The 15,380-nt window shown below is 39.6% G+C and overlaps 1 protein-coding gene across 1 annotated transcript in view; it reads right to left on the reverse strand.

The window, feature by feature from the left end:
- Positions 1–4,363: 4,363 nt before the first annotated feature.
- The window catches only part of IRAK4 (interleukin 1 receptor associated kinase 4), a 35,870-nt gene continuing 24,853 nt past the window's right edge, over positions 4,364–15,380 (reverse strand). Inside the window, exons 7-12 of the mRNA XM_017888959.1 lie at positions 13,636–13,750; positions 13,105–13,214; positions 8,672–8,855; positions 7,431–7,493; positions 4,625–4,783; positions 4,364–4,500 (exon numbers count right to left, since the gene is read on the reverse strand). Coding sequence (XP_017744448.1) covers positions 4,465–4,500; positions 4,625–4,783; positions 7,431–7,493; positions 8,672–8,855; positions 13,105–13,214; positions 13,636–13,750 — 667 coding nt within the window. The 3' untranslated portion in view covers positions 4,364–4,464. The remainder of the gene's footprint in view (positions 4,501–4,624; positions 4,784–7,430; positions 7,494–8,671; positions 8,856–13,104; positions 13,215–13,635; positions 13,751–15,380) is intronic.

Consider the following 15,380-nt stretch of genomic DNA (forward strand, 5'->3'; position numbering starts at 1 on the left):
TAAATGAATTTACCTTTCCTTGAAGAACAGCTGTGAAAGGAGCACATGCCAGCAGTGGTAGGTCACCAGAGGATCTAGCCTCCATCATTTTATTTCTGGCCACAGCAAAACTCACTAGCACTGGCAAAATCTGTTGCCCTGTGAAAGCCATGGGTTCCACCACACAAAATGCCGGTACTGACCCATTCCTAAGCATCAAGTGCCTTCCAGTAGGGATCTTCATTCAGCTGATTCTGTGCACTGAAAAGACTGAGACCAGCCTCTACTCAACTGTCAGTGCTGCTCCACTACCACCCTCATTTGCTAGGATTCAGTCAGGCTGTAGTTTCTTAGTGAACTGTGGATGGTTAATGGGAAAGAGGCAAGCCATGAATGGGGGTTAGATTGTATTTCTTAGTTTTCTAATTACCAAACTGCATTTATAATAAGACAAGCTGGGCCATATCCTTGTGTGTGTGTGTTTCTGACTGCCACTTACTGGCTACATGACTAAATCATGATTTAGTAATACTAATGCATAACAAACTATGTGATTTTCAATGTGATTTTCATGGTAGCTTATACCTGTAATCTCACACTTTGGGAAGCTGAGGCAGGAGAACTGCTTGAATCCAGGAGTTCAAGACCAGCCTCAGCAACATAGTGAGATCCTGTCTCTACAAAAAATTAAAAACAAAAATTAGCTGGACATGGTGGCACACACCTGTACTCCAAGCTCCTCAAGGGGCTGAGGCAGGAGGATCACTTGAGCCTGGGAGGTCAAGGTGGCAGTAAACCATGATCAGACTGCTACACTCCAGCATGAGTGACCAAGTGAGACTGTACCAAAAAAAAAAAAAAGCAGTTTAAAACAACAGCTATCCTTCCTCACAAATCTAGTTAGCTGACCTCTCATGTCTCATGTATGTTTGTGATCAGCTAGCAGGCGGGCTGATTAAGGATGACCTCATCTGAGATGCGTTGTCTCTGTTTTGTATGGTCTGTCATCGGCAACTTGTTAGCCTTGGCTTGTTTTCATGTCAGTGGCAGGGTTCCAAATGAGAGAAGTAGTGCATTAGGGCTTTTGAGGCCTGGGCTTGGAACTGACCATCACTCTTCTGTAAGTAAGTTACAAGGGCCAGCCCAGATTTAATGGTTAAGGAAATAGACTTTACTTCTTGATGGGAAAAATTACAAAGCCATATTGCAAAAGGCATCAAATATACAGATGAGTGGAGAATTGCAGTCTAATACAATGAACAAGGGAAAGAAGTTATTTAATCTTTGGGGGTCTCAAAATTTCCTCAAGAAGTAAAAGAACAGAACCTACACTGTAGATTTATCAAATCAGATCATGCTTCTAAAACTCTTAGCACAATGTTTGGCACAATAGCTTTCAACACATGACAGAGAAAATGATTATGATTAATATGATGCACAGACATAGTGTTAGTGGTAAAGATTGCAAACTGATGCCAGATGCTAATTTCTGCCATGCAACTTATTAGCTATATAATCTTGGGTAATTTCCTCATCTGTAAAATGTGAATATTACCACCAAATTCATAGGATTGTTATAAGGATTAAATAAAGCACTTCAAACAGTACTCATAAGTGTTTAATAAAAACAATATATAACTTTAAAATTACAAATTTATATATTGTTAGCCCGTTTTGCATCACTATAAAGGAATACCTGAGGCTGGGTAATTTATAAAGAAAAAAGGGTTTTTTTTTTTTTTTTTGTTTATGGTTCTGCAGGCTTTACTAGCATGGCACCAATATTTGCCTGGCTTCTGATGAAGGCCCCAGGAAGGTTACAATCACAATGGAAAGCAAAGCGGGAGCAGACTCTTTTAAGCCACCAGGTCTTGCACGAACTGAGTGAGAACTCACTCATCACCAGTGGCTCTAAGCCATTCATGAGGGATCCACCCCCATGACCCAAACACTTCCCATCAGGCCCCACCTCCAACACTGGGGATTACATTTAAACATGAGATTTGAAGGAGACAAACACCTAAACAATGTCATTCTACCCCCAGCCCCCTAAAACTCATGTCTTTCTCACATTGCAAAATATCATCATCCCTTCCCAATAGTCCCTCAGTCTTAATTCATTCTAGCATCACTCAAAAGTCCAAAGTCTCATTTGAGACTTAAGGTAAACTCCTTCCACCTATGAACCTGTGAAATAAAATATAAGTTATTTACTTCCAAGATACAGTTGGCGGTACAGGCACTGAGTAAAACATTCTTGTCCCAAAACGGAGAAATTGGCTAAAGAAAGGGGCAACAGGCTCGAGGCAAGTCTGAAACCCAGTGGGGAAGACATTAAACTTTAAAGCCCCAACATATTCCTTGATTCCATGTCCTGCATCCTGGCACACTGGTGCAAGGGGTGGGCCCTCAAGGCCTTGGGCAGCTCCACTCCTGTGGCTTTGCAGGGTACGCGGCTTCCCTCATAGTTGAAATTGAGTGTCTGTGGCTTTTCCAAGCTCAGAGTGCAAGCTGCTGGTGGCTCTACCATTCTCAAGTCTGGAGGGTGGCAGCACCTTTCCCATAGCTCTACTAGGCAGTGCCCTGCTGGGGTCTTTGTGTTGGTGCTCCAACCCCACATTTCAGTATGTAGACTATAAGCCCCCCACTGTACATGCTCTGTTTTATTCCCACATACCCCTCAAATGTTGGCAGAACCTGTAAATATCATGGGAAATCATCACGGGAAAAACATCATGGGAGAGTATCTGTATTTGTTTTCTATTACTGCATAATAGATTACCACAAACTTAAAGGCTTAATGTGATCCATTTATTTATTTATGAATGACAGACTCTTGCTCAGTCACCCAGGCTGGAGTGCAGTGGCACAATCTCAGCTCACTGCAACCTCCGCCTCCCCGGTTCCAGCAATTCTCCTGCCTCAGCCTCCCAAGCAGCTGGGACTACAGGCGTTCAACACCACGTTCAGCTAATTTTTGTATTTTTAGTAGAGACAGGGTTTCACCATGTTGGCCAAAATGGTCTTAAACTCTTGACCTCAGGGGATCGGCCCGCCTTAGCCTCCCAAAGTGCTGGGATTTACAGGTATGAGCCACCACAACTGGCCAATGTGACCCGTTATCTCACAGTTCTATATATTAGAAGTCCAGCATAGCACAGATAGGTTCTCATACTGAGGATCACGCAAAGCTGAAATCTAGGTGTCAGCCAGGTTGTGGTATCATCTGAAGCTTGGAGTACTCTTCTTAGCTCACTCAGATTGTTGGTGGAATTCAATTCCTTGTGGTTGCAACTGAGGTTCCAATTTTTTTTTTCCTGCTTGCCCACAACTGGAAGGTACGTCTCATCTTCTAGAGGCCACCTTTAGGTTTTAGCCAATGTGGCCCTCTCACAACATGGTACATACTTCTTCAAGGCTTACAAGGAGAATCCTTCTTGCAAGGGTTCACCTGATTAGGTCAGGCCCTTTCAACAGTCTCAGAGTGAGTTGTTTAGGAACCTCAACTGCATCTGCAAAATTCTTTCAACTTTGTCATGTAACATAATCTAATAATGGACATATTATTATGGCAGTATCATCAAGGGATATTTTATTTGTGGTTAAATGATTGCTGTGAACACAATCTATAAATATATGACTAATAGGATTTTGTAACTGGCTCTAGAAACTTTAAATTTTGTATCATTTTTATAATTCACAAAGTGCTTGTATATATTCTGCATCATTTGATTTTCATGATTACCTGTCAGAGAAGCACAGCAGATATTAGCCCAATGTTATCAGTGGCTCAGTGTGTGTCCTCAGCAGCTAAGTGTGTGTCCAAAGCTTTACAGCAAATTAGTAGTGGAATCAGTTGGGCTTCAGATCAGAGTGTTTCCACCCTACATACAGCCCAGGTTCTTTTTGCTAACTCTGTAATGTTCAAACTGTGTTTGATGCTTGGAGATGTCTCAGGGATTACTGTAAGAACTGGGTGTGATACTAATGGGTACGGCTAAGTGTTGATACAGTGGCTCTATTTTTATATGTTGGACGTTCAACCCATGCTTTAATAACCACTGCCCTGCAACAGCCTATGCCTTGTTAACGGTAAAGAAGAATATTTAGGAAAAAAATTAGTTAAGAAAATGGTTGAGGCCGGGCACGGTGGCTCACGCCTGTAATCCCAGCACTTTGGGAGGCCGAGACGGGGGGATCTTGAGGTCAGGAGATTGAGACCATCCTGGCTAACACGGTGAAACCCCATCTCTACTAAAAAAAAAAAAAAATTAGCTGGGCGTGGTGGTGGACACCTGTAGTCCCAGCTACTTGGAAGGCTGAGGCAGGAGAATGGCATGAACCCAGGAGGTGGAGCTTGCAGTGAGCTGAGATCACGCCACTGCACTCCAGCCTGGGCAACAGAGCGAGATTCCATCTCAAATTAAAAAAAAAAAAAGGTTGAGATAGGCATATATAAAAAGTCAGGAGTCTATTCCAATAGTTTTAAGAAGCTGTCATCTCTTGCAGCAGCTGTTGAACCTTATAAAAAGACATAGAAAAAAACAAAAGAACCACATTATACACTTGCTTTAAAATATACACTCTGGAAAATATGATGAACCCCACCCCTTTCACTTTTTAAATAAGTATACAAAATTCATACCTTCTTAATGTCTGGTCTCTTATTTTTCTTTTCATGCAGACATTGACTAGCAACAGAGTACATAGCTTCAATTGAAGTGGAATCAGCATCATTCATCTTTTTATCAATATAATCTTCAATCGTCTTTTCTTCATCTTCAATTTCTTCTTTAATATCTAGCTTTAAAATGAGTGTTAAAACTTTAAAAGCTTCAAATCAAAGTGAAGGAAATTAGAATGTATATTTTAATTATTTAAATTAATCTACTTTGTAATAACATGTACTCTCATTTTACTATCTTATCTTAAAACCTTATTAAGAATTCAAGACCCAGCCCGGGCAACATGGTGAATCCCTGTTTCTACTAAAAATACAAAAAATTAGTCAGGCGTGGTGGTGTGCACCTGTAATCTTAGCTACTCGGGAGGCGTTGACACAGGAGAATCATTTGAACCCAGGAGGCAGAGGTTGCAGTGAGCCGAAATTGCGCCACTGCACTACTCTAGCCTGGGTGACAGAGCGAGACTCTGTCTCCAAAAATAAAACAAAACAAACAAACAAGACATACAGGACAAATTCTATGTAAATAAGTACAGCCATCCACCACAAAATGACATTTTGGTCAATTGGTCAATGACAGACCACATATAGATGGTGGTCCCATAAGATTATAATACCGTATTTTTACTGTACCTCTTTTATATTTACATACATAAATACTTACCATTGTGTTACAATTGCTTACAGTATCCAGGACAGTATTATGCTGTACAGCATATGTTTGTAGCCTAGGAGCAATACCATACAGCCCAGGTGTGTAGTAGGTCACATCATCTAGGTTTGTGTAAGTACACTCTATGAAGTTCACACAATGAAACTGCCTAACAATGCTTTCTCGGAACATATTCCTGTTATTTGGCAACACGTGACTGGGTGTATGTGTGTGTGTGTGTGTGTATAATATAAATGTATATTTATTTATACCTTCTAGATACTTCCACCCATCTGCCTTCCAATTTTTATATTTATGTTATGAGCTAATTGCTTATATGTTTCCATTAGCAGCATTTACAAGGTGGGCAGCACAGTGTGGTCTGCTTCTTGATGTGCTTCTAATAGCGCAACTCCAACTTTTGGACCCTGACTCCTCCTCCCTGTACCCAATAAACTTCTCTATGGGTACTAAGATTGCTGAATCAAAGAGAAAAAGGGAGGCGAAAAATGGGGAGCAGGCCATGATAAAAAAAATAATTAACAGGGAGAGAAGTGTAGGAATAAGATAGTAAGTTGGGTGAATCATGGTCTCCCAAAACATGTCTATGCCATAATTTCTGGAACCTGTAAATGTCCTCTTATTAGGAAAAGAAGGGCCTATTTAGATGTAATTAAGTATCCTAGGATGAGAATATTCCAGATTATGGACAATCCTGGAGGTAAGCCCTACATCCAACGAGCAAGGCAAGATTCTCTCTGGAGCCTCCAGAGAGAGCATAGTCTTGCCAATACCTTGATTTCAGACTCTGGCCTCCAGAACTACGAGCAAATAAATTTCTGTTGCTTTAAGTCACACAGTTTTTGGTATGTTTTTACAACAGTCCTAGGAAACTAATACAGATGAAAAAAACTTCATGAGAGGTAAACTCTTCAAAAACACTTTCAAAAGATAAATTCTGAAAATGTTTGGCAATGGCGGAATCTAGTGACATAAGGGTTCTTCAAAGGATCATTTTTTTTTAACTGTGCTTGTACGAAAATCTTACTAGAGTCACATCACAGTCAAACCTTAAGAATGGGTGAAAGAGTGTAATTCTCCAAAGATTTATGATTTTCACTATTGTATGATGAAATGCAAAACTTGTGACTGAGATAGAGCTTACGTTTTTCTGCATTTCATCCTTACTCAAGCCAAAGTTTTGAGGCTTTTATATATTTTGAAAGAAAAAGCCTTAGGCAAAATGATGGAAAACTTAGGTAAAGTATATGCTGCATGCAAGTTAGTGAATCAATCTGGGTTCAATCTTGAGCCCTCCATACCCACAGAGGAGGTCACAGGAACTCCAACTTGAAGGCAGTTGGTCAGAAGTTCTGGAGGCCTAAACTTGCGACTGGTGTCTGGTGGGATCGCAGTCTCGGGGACTGAGCCCTTAACCTGTGGGATCTGATTCTGATGCTATCTCTAGGAACATAGTGTCAGAATTAAATTGGAGGAGAGCCAGCTGACTTCCGCTGCAAAGTAGACTGTCTGCTTGTTGGTGGAGAGAAATCCTCCCCACTCACATTTGGTCACAGAAATCTTCTGTGTTGATTGTTGCTGTGATGTGAGAGCAAAGGAAATACATGATTTGAGTTTTTCCTAACAATAGCAAATTTGGTATGTTTTTTATTGTAACTTTGTAAATAAAATACTCCATGATAGAAATAAGTAGAGAACTTTTACTAGCAATTTTATTCTGAGAGAAATTTGAATAGAAGCCATTTTTTTCCCTTCTGAAAATGTTGAAAACACTGTTATTAAGAGTAGCCACCCTGAAAGTAACAAAATAAACATAAGCTAAAGAGGACCTCAGAAATCATTTAGTTCTATTTTCATTTTACCCACAAAGAAATCAGAACAAAGAATACATAAGTGACTTTTCTAGGCTTCACAAATACTTCATGGGAGAGCTGAGAATGAAAATATTTAATGCTTTTCCATATGCTATTGTGTAATAGCCAGTGGAAAGACTGCCAACAGAAAATGTTATTTCTAGATGTCAAATTTATCCATATAAATTTAGACTACAAAAGCAGAGAAAAAAGGATTGAGGAAAACGAATATTTCAATTACCAATAACTGAGGTTCACGGTGTTCATCCACGGCTGGAAGTCCAGTTATTATTTCTAGTAAAACCTATTAAGACAAAAAAATTTCATTAATATAATACACAAGACAGGCTGGGCATGGTGGCTAATGCCTGTAATCCCAGCACTCTGGGAGACAGATGTGGGAGGATAACTTGAGCCCAGGACTTCAAGACCAGCCTGCAGAACAGGGAGACCCTGTCTCTACAAAAAATTTTTTAAAAAATTGGCTGGGTGTGGTAGCACACATCTGTAGTCCCAGCTACTTGGGAGGTTGAAGTGAGAGGATCACTAGAACCTAGGAGGTTGAGGCTGCAGTGAGCCGTAATTCCGCCACTACACTTCAGCCTGGGTGACCAAGTGAGGCCTTGTCTCTAAAATACACATATATTATACATGATACTAATAAATTATATATACAATACTCAAGACAAAAATAAATATAAACTAGAAGGAATATGAATCTTGTTTACAAAATCTGATTAATCATTCTATACAAAGCTATGTCTTTTAGATATTAAAGTGGAAAGAACACGAGCTGGGCATTTCTCGCCATCCCTCCTTCAGGGATATCTCGGACCCCATCATGAGCATAAGCAGCTCTTTTCTATTGGCAACGCTACTAAAGAGTCAGCCCCACTCAACATATGTTCTGGGAACTCCCAATCCTTTTCCTGCCTCTTAGAGATTCTTCACAAGAATAATTTTCTCTGGCTCTTAGGAGAATATTATTTTCTAAACATTAGGCATATTCTACAGTCCTACACCTTATTTTCACAGTGCTATGAAGTTAAATTTCCATATATGAAACACATATGAAAAAACAAATTGAAGAAAAAGCCCCCGGCTTCTCTAACCACCCACACCTATCTCTTATTCTATCTTAACATTTATTGGGAATAGACAGGTAGATTAGTAAATGTCAAAAAATGTTAGACTAAAGTATATACTTACGACACGATTCATTTAATGCATTAGGTGTCATGCTAATTCATAAACACAGATGGCAAGAAAATCATTTCTTGTAGTCATTTCAAAAATAAATTCAAAAGTTTTACACATTGGAAGAAGTTTTACAAACTTTCTGGTATAAGTAGAGGTTAATGTGAAAACTTGTGTTGTTACATAAGAGAGCTAAACAAGATAGGTGTATTAAATAATATTCTACTTCCTTTCCACAATTATAGCAGAATGACTATTTTTACTAATTATGTATATGGAACTTACCACACCAAAGCTGTAAATGTCAGATTTGGGTGTTATTTCTCCTCGCAAAGCTTCAGGTGCCATATAAGCTGTTGTTCCCACAATTCTGCTAGTCATGACTGTCTGGGCAAACTTCTCAGAAGCCCGTGCAAGGCCAAAGTCAGATATTTTAGCAGTAAAAGCTTCATCTAGTAAGATATTTGCACTGAAAAAAATGTAAAGTTTGAAGAAAAAAAATGTTTTCCCCACCACAAAAAAGTCAAACAGTTCCTTAGCTAAATGTATGTATGCATGTATATATGTATATGCATACATGTCTATGTACATACATATTTACAGAGTATAACATTTTATAGTATGCATCATAAAAGCCTAAAATTTCTACTAATAAACCTAGAACTCAGATTATAGCTAAAGAGAAGCACTGTCCTCTTTTTTTATGTTTCTTGAGGAAAAAATTTAGGAGAATAAAAATGAAATAAAACTGTCTACATTAGTAAGAGATATTTTCATTATTCCACAAATAATTTATTATAGGGCAAATTACTACAAAGTCTTCCAAGGCACTTTTAATAATTCCTTTCTTAATATGTATCAATTCATTTAAAAACAAATTTCCAACCAAAGTATCTCAATTATGCATTTCTTTATTCTTTTGTTCCGTACTATCTGGCTTTTGAAGAGAAAAAAAATGGCCAAAATATCTCAATTAATTCATTATATGCTTTCATACTTTCATTCAACACAATCTTATTGAGAACTCCCTATGTCGTATAGTATTTAAGCTCACTGCTGGGCATGGGGGAGTCTTAAAATCTTGTCTGTGACAAAGGCATAAATAATTTTTTATAACAATGGTAATATTAGGTACAAAATGCTGAGAGAACAACCATGTGCCTGGAAAAGCAGGAAAAATTTCAAACAGAGGGTGAAAAGTGTGCTTAGTATTGAAGGATTATTAGAAGTTGATAGTTATATGAGGGAAAGAAAGGCACTCCAGGTAAATGGAGTAACAGGTACAGAGTGACGAAAATATGATATGGTGTACATGGTCAACTTCAAGGAATGAGTGTCCTAGAAACATGGAGATTATTTGAATTTTATCCTGTGAGCAACAGGCTACCAGCTAAAGTTTTCACAGTAGGAAATTGATGTTATTAGACTTAACTTTTAGGACCATGACCTGGTAGCACTGTAGTGAATAGATGAGGACTGATAGGCTGGATTTAGGTTGACTACAAAGGTTTGTAACAAAGCAAATGAGAGATAATGAGGGTCTAAATGGTCATAACATGGGATAAATGGGAAGTGAAAATTTTGAGGCTCACTCTACAGAATTTTGTAATTAGCATGATACAGAGAATGAGAACGTCTTCAGCTTGAGAGAGAGAATGAATAGTGACTTCACTGGATCAGAAAGGAAATGTGAAAAGACTTTAGGTTGGAAAGAGCTAATGAGTTTGATTTCTGATGTGCTGACTTAAAAGTTACTGTGGGATACCCAGATGCCGTGTTTTTGGTACGGGGCTACTAAAATCCAGGACTGGAAGCTTATAATACAGATTCGAAAAACACTCACATATAAGTAGCAGTTAAAATCAACATAATATCACTCAGCAAAAACACATAGAGAGAAGCCGGGCGGGTGGCTCACACCTGTAATTCCAGCACTTTGGGAGGCCAAGGTGGGCAGATCACCTGAGGTCAGGAGTTCAAGACCAACCTGATCAACATGGAGAACTCCCATCTCTACTAAAAATACAAAATTAGCAGAGCGTGGTGGTGCATGCCTGTAATCCAAGCTATTCAGGAGGCTGAGGCTCGAGAATCTCTTGAACCCAGGAGGCGAAGGCTGCAGTGAGCCAAGACTGTGCCACTGCACTCCAGCCTGGGTAACAAGAGTGAAAATCCGTCTCAAAAAAAAGAAAAAAGAACATACAGGGAGAAAAGAGACAATGATAAGAACATGAGAAAGTACCAACAATACATGAAGGATAGGAGATGGTGTTTCTTTTCTCATCTAGGGTCAGTTCCTTTGCTCGAGCTGCTTACATTCTCAGGAACCCTACTGAACACATTATCTCATTTCTCTCTTCCACGGTATCCTCTCCCTCTTAATCTGGATCCTTCCTATAGGCAGATAAGTACAGTTTAGTCTCTGCTCTCTTAAAAAAAAAAAAAAAAGTTTCCTGAATGACATATCTATTTCTAGCTGTCCCTTAGTAAAATGTCTTAAAAGATTTGTCTGTACTCCTATCTCAGTTCTCTAGCTCTCACTCTCTCAACTACAATGTGATTTTTTTTTTTTGAGACGGAGTCTCGCTCTGTCACCCAGGCTGGAGTGCTGTGGCCGGATCTCAGTTCACTGCAAGCTCCACCTCCCGGGTTTACGCCATTCTCCTGCCTCAGTCTCCCGAGTAGCTGGGACTACAGGCGCTGCCACCTCGCCCGGCTAGTTTTTTGTAGTTTTTAGTAGAGACGGAGTTTCACTGCGTTAGCCAGGATGGTCTCGATCTCCTGACCTCGTGATCCGTCCGTCTCGGCCTCCCAAAGTGCTGGGATTACAGGCTTGAGCCACCGCGCCCGGCCATACAATGTGATTTCTAAACCAATTACTACATGGAAATGGGTTTCCATAAAGTCACCAAAGACAATGGTGATGCTAATCCAATGATTAAAGCACTTGATTCTTTTTGACTACTCCCTCTTGGGAAACACTTTCTTTCCTCATTTTCAGGGACTCCACACTCTGCAGGTTTTCACCTTACCTTTCTCTGTATGTGTACTTCCTTAGATTCCTTTTTGTGATCATCTCTTCTATTTGGCCATTAAGTCTTAGGGTTCCTCAAGACTTAATCTTGTGACCTTTTCTTAATCTATATCTCCCCTCAAGTGAATACAGTCACTTCAATTATCACCTGTATGCAAGTAATATACACATTTATATCTTCAGCTCAAACCATCAGCTCCCAATCTGTATATCACACTAACATCTCTACTACTATATCTTAAAAAAACCTTAATTACAACATGTACAAAGGAGAATTCACATTTTCTAACCATCTGTCTAACCCCAACCTAACCAGGTCTTTTTTTGGTCCTTTCTACATAAGTGAATCACACCACAATCATTCCAGAATGCAAGTCTGGATGCCATTATTCCGGGAGTCATTCGTGATACTTCCCTCTTCCTGAACCCCTGCATAGCCAAGGTATCAACAAGCTTTGCCATTTTAATCTTTCTAATCTGCTCACCTCTCTTCATATGAACTGCCACCTATGATAGACTACTAACTGCTTCTTCTTATAAACTGTTCTCTACACTAGAGTCAAAATCGTTTTTGCAAAACTTAAATATGATGCCACATTCCTACTTAAAAATTTCAACGGCATCTCGTTACACTTGAGATAAAACTAAAAGCCTTACCTTGGCACATTAGGTCCTATAGGACTTAGCTTCCTACACTTCTCTGTAGTTTTATCTTCAATCCACCACCCCATAACTTTCTGCATCTCAGTCATACTGCATTTATTCATTGTTTCTTTTTCAGACAGAGTCTTGCTTTATTACCCAGGTTGGAGAGCAGTGGCATGATCATAGCTCACTTCAACCTTGAACTCCTGGGCTCAAGCATCCTCCCTCCTCAGCCACCCCAGCATCTGGAAGTGTAGGCATGCATTACCAGGTTTGACTAATTTTTTTGTAGAGATGAGGTCTTGCTATGTTGTCCACGGAACATAATCAGGTCTGCAACTCCTGGCCTCAAATGATCCTACTGTCTTGGCTCCCATAGCATATTTCATTTCTTGTAACTCATCATGCTCCCATATTTTCTCTCACCACTGGTCTTACAAATGCAGTTCCTTCTGCCTAGAATGTTCTTTTCCCCATCATCTATTCTACAGTTACCCTCAAATTGTGCCTACTTATTTCCTGCCTATTCTTTGAATCTCTGCTTAAATATCACTTTCTTGGAAAATCTTCTTTATATTAATCCTATATACTATACTATATTATATATAATATATATGTGTGTACTGTTATTATTTTGTGATTTGATTGATGTTGAGCTCTATATATTAATATGTTACTTATAGTAGGTAAATATTTAACTAGATAAATACACAAGAAAGAAAGAGAACTGAAAAGTACTCATGAAGGATGAAGGTGATTCAGAAAAGAATGGTGATCCATAAACTAAGAAAACAACTAATTTCCATAAGGCAAAAGGGTCAAGAAGAACAGAATAAACCACTATTAAAACAACTAAAAAAGGTCAAGTAGGATGAGTACTGGAAGATTATAGATGTCCTTATTGAGAAGAGCTTTCATGGAGTGATGGGAAAAAGTCCAGGTGCTCTAGGTTAAGACATGCATGTGAATAGTGAATAGAGTGACAGCAAATTATTCTTTAAAGACAGCTTTCCAAAAGTTTTTAAACAGTAGCATTTACCTTTTAATATCTCTATGAATATGATGATTTTCATGTAGAAAATTGATGCCATTAGCTGCACCCTGAGCAATCTTGCATCTCATGTGCCAAGAAAGTGGTGGAGTACCATCCTTGTAAAGAAATAAACCAAATTAAAAACTAGAAAGAATAATAAAAAATCTACAGAAACTAGATAACACAGAATATTTTTCTAGGCAACAACTGAAGATGATGCTATATCAATAATAATTTAGGACTACATTTTAAGTTATTAAAATAATCTCCAAATAAGCTCAAATGGGTGTTTACATTTCTTATTTGAAGATAAAATATATAAAAGCATCTTCCTAGTATAGTCTTGACTGAATTTTATATTTAGGATTACCACCTAATAAAATGGTAACCCAGTTGTTGACATATCAACTGTATAATTTTCATAGAGCAGGAAAAATATGAAAGCGAATTTGGTTTAAATAATCCAGTAACAAAATGAATATTAATACTCCAGCATATAAACAAAAAGCCAAACAATCTGATGAACAAATAGCTTACCAAGCAAGAGAGTCTGTCTAGTAATGAACCATTAGGCATGTAAACATACACTAAGCAGAGGTCATCTCCATCACTTGAGAAACCAAGTAGTTCTACTAAGTTTTCATGTTGACACCTGTGACAAACAATTTTTCATGCAAAATTATTATAATAAATACTTATATAGTCAGTTGCAGGTTGGAAGTTATTCAAAGTTTTAATAGAAAAAAATAGTATGTTATATAACATTTCTAACATGATGTTTATGTTTATGTATGTTTATTGTAACTATTTATAATTTTCTGCAAATAGTTGTTAATATTAAACAACATTAGAAGTAAAATCTGGGTCCCGGAGAAGGATGGCCGAATAGGAATAGCTCCGGTCTCCAGCTCCCAGCACGGGCGACACAGAAGACAGGTGATTTCTGCATTTTCAACTGAGGTATCGGGTTCATCTCACTGGGGAGTGCCAGACAATAGGTGCTGGTCAGCTGGTGCAGCCCGATCAGCCAGAGCTGAAGCGGGGTGAGGCATCGCTTCACCTGGGAAGTACAAGGGGGAAGGCAATCCCTTTTCCTAGCCAGGGGAACTGAGACACACAACACCTGGAAAATCGGGTAACTCCCATCCCAATACTGCGCTTTACCAAGGGTCTTAGCAAACGGCACACCAGGAGATTATATCCCACATCTGGCCGGGAGGGTCCCATGCACACGGAGCCTCCCTCATTGCTAGCACAGCACTCTGAGATCTAATTGCGGAGGTTCGGGGAGGGGCACCCACCATTGCTGAGGCTTAAGTAGGTAAACAAAGCCGCCCGGAAGCTCGAACTGGGTGGAACCCACAGCAGCTCAAGGAGGCCTGCCTGTCTCTGTAGACTCCACCTCTGGGGACAGGGCACAGCTAAACAGAAAGTAGCAGAAAGCTCTGCAGATACAAATGACCCTGTCTGACAGCTTTGAAGAGAGCAGTGGATCTCCCAACATGGAGGCTGAGATCTGAGAATGGACAGACTGCCCGCTCAAGTGGGTCCCTGACCCCTGAGTAGCCTAACTGGGAGACATCCCCCACGAGGTGCAGACTGACACCCCACACCTCACATGGCGGGGTACACCCCTGAGACGAAGCTTCCAGAGCAAGAATCAGACAGGATCACTCGCTATTCAGCAATATTCTATCTTCTGCAGCCTCCACTGCTGATACCCAGGCAAACACGGTCTGGAGTAGACCTCAGTCTCCAACAGACCTACAGCTGAGGGTCCTGACTGTTAGAAGGAAAACTAACAAACAGAAAGGACACCCACACCAAAACCCCATCAGTACGTCACCATCATCAAAGACCAAAGGCAGATAAAACCACAAAGATGGGGAAAAAGCAGGGCAGAAAAGCCGGAAATTCAAAAAATAAGAGCGCATCTCCCCCTCCAAAGGAACGCAGCTCATCGCCAACAACGGATCAAAGCTGGACGGAGAATGACTTTGACGAGTTGAGAGAAGAAGGCTTCAGTCCATCAAATTTCTGAGAGCTAAAGGAGGAATTACGTACTCAGCACAAAGAAACTAAAAATCTTGGGAAAAGAATGGAAGAATGGATAACTAGAATAATCAATTCAGAGAAGGCCATAAACGAACTGACAGAGATAAAAACCATGACACAAGAAATACGTGACAAATGCACAAGCTTCAGTAACCGACTCGATCAACTGGAAGAAAGAGTATCAGCGATTGAGGATCAAATGAATGAAATGAAGCGAGAAGAGAAGA

The sequence above is a fragment of the Rhinopithecus bieti genome, unplaced genomic scaffold (genome assembly GCF_001698545.2).
Source record: "Rhinopithecus bieti isolate Rb0 unplaced genomic scaffold, ASM169854v2 scaffold_17829, whole genome shotgun sequence".
NCBI classification, from domain to species: Eukaryota; Metazoa; Chordata; class Mammalia; order Primates; family Cercopithecidae; genus Rhinopithecus; species Rhinopithecus bieti.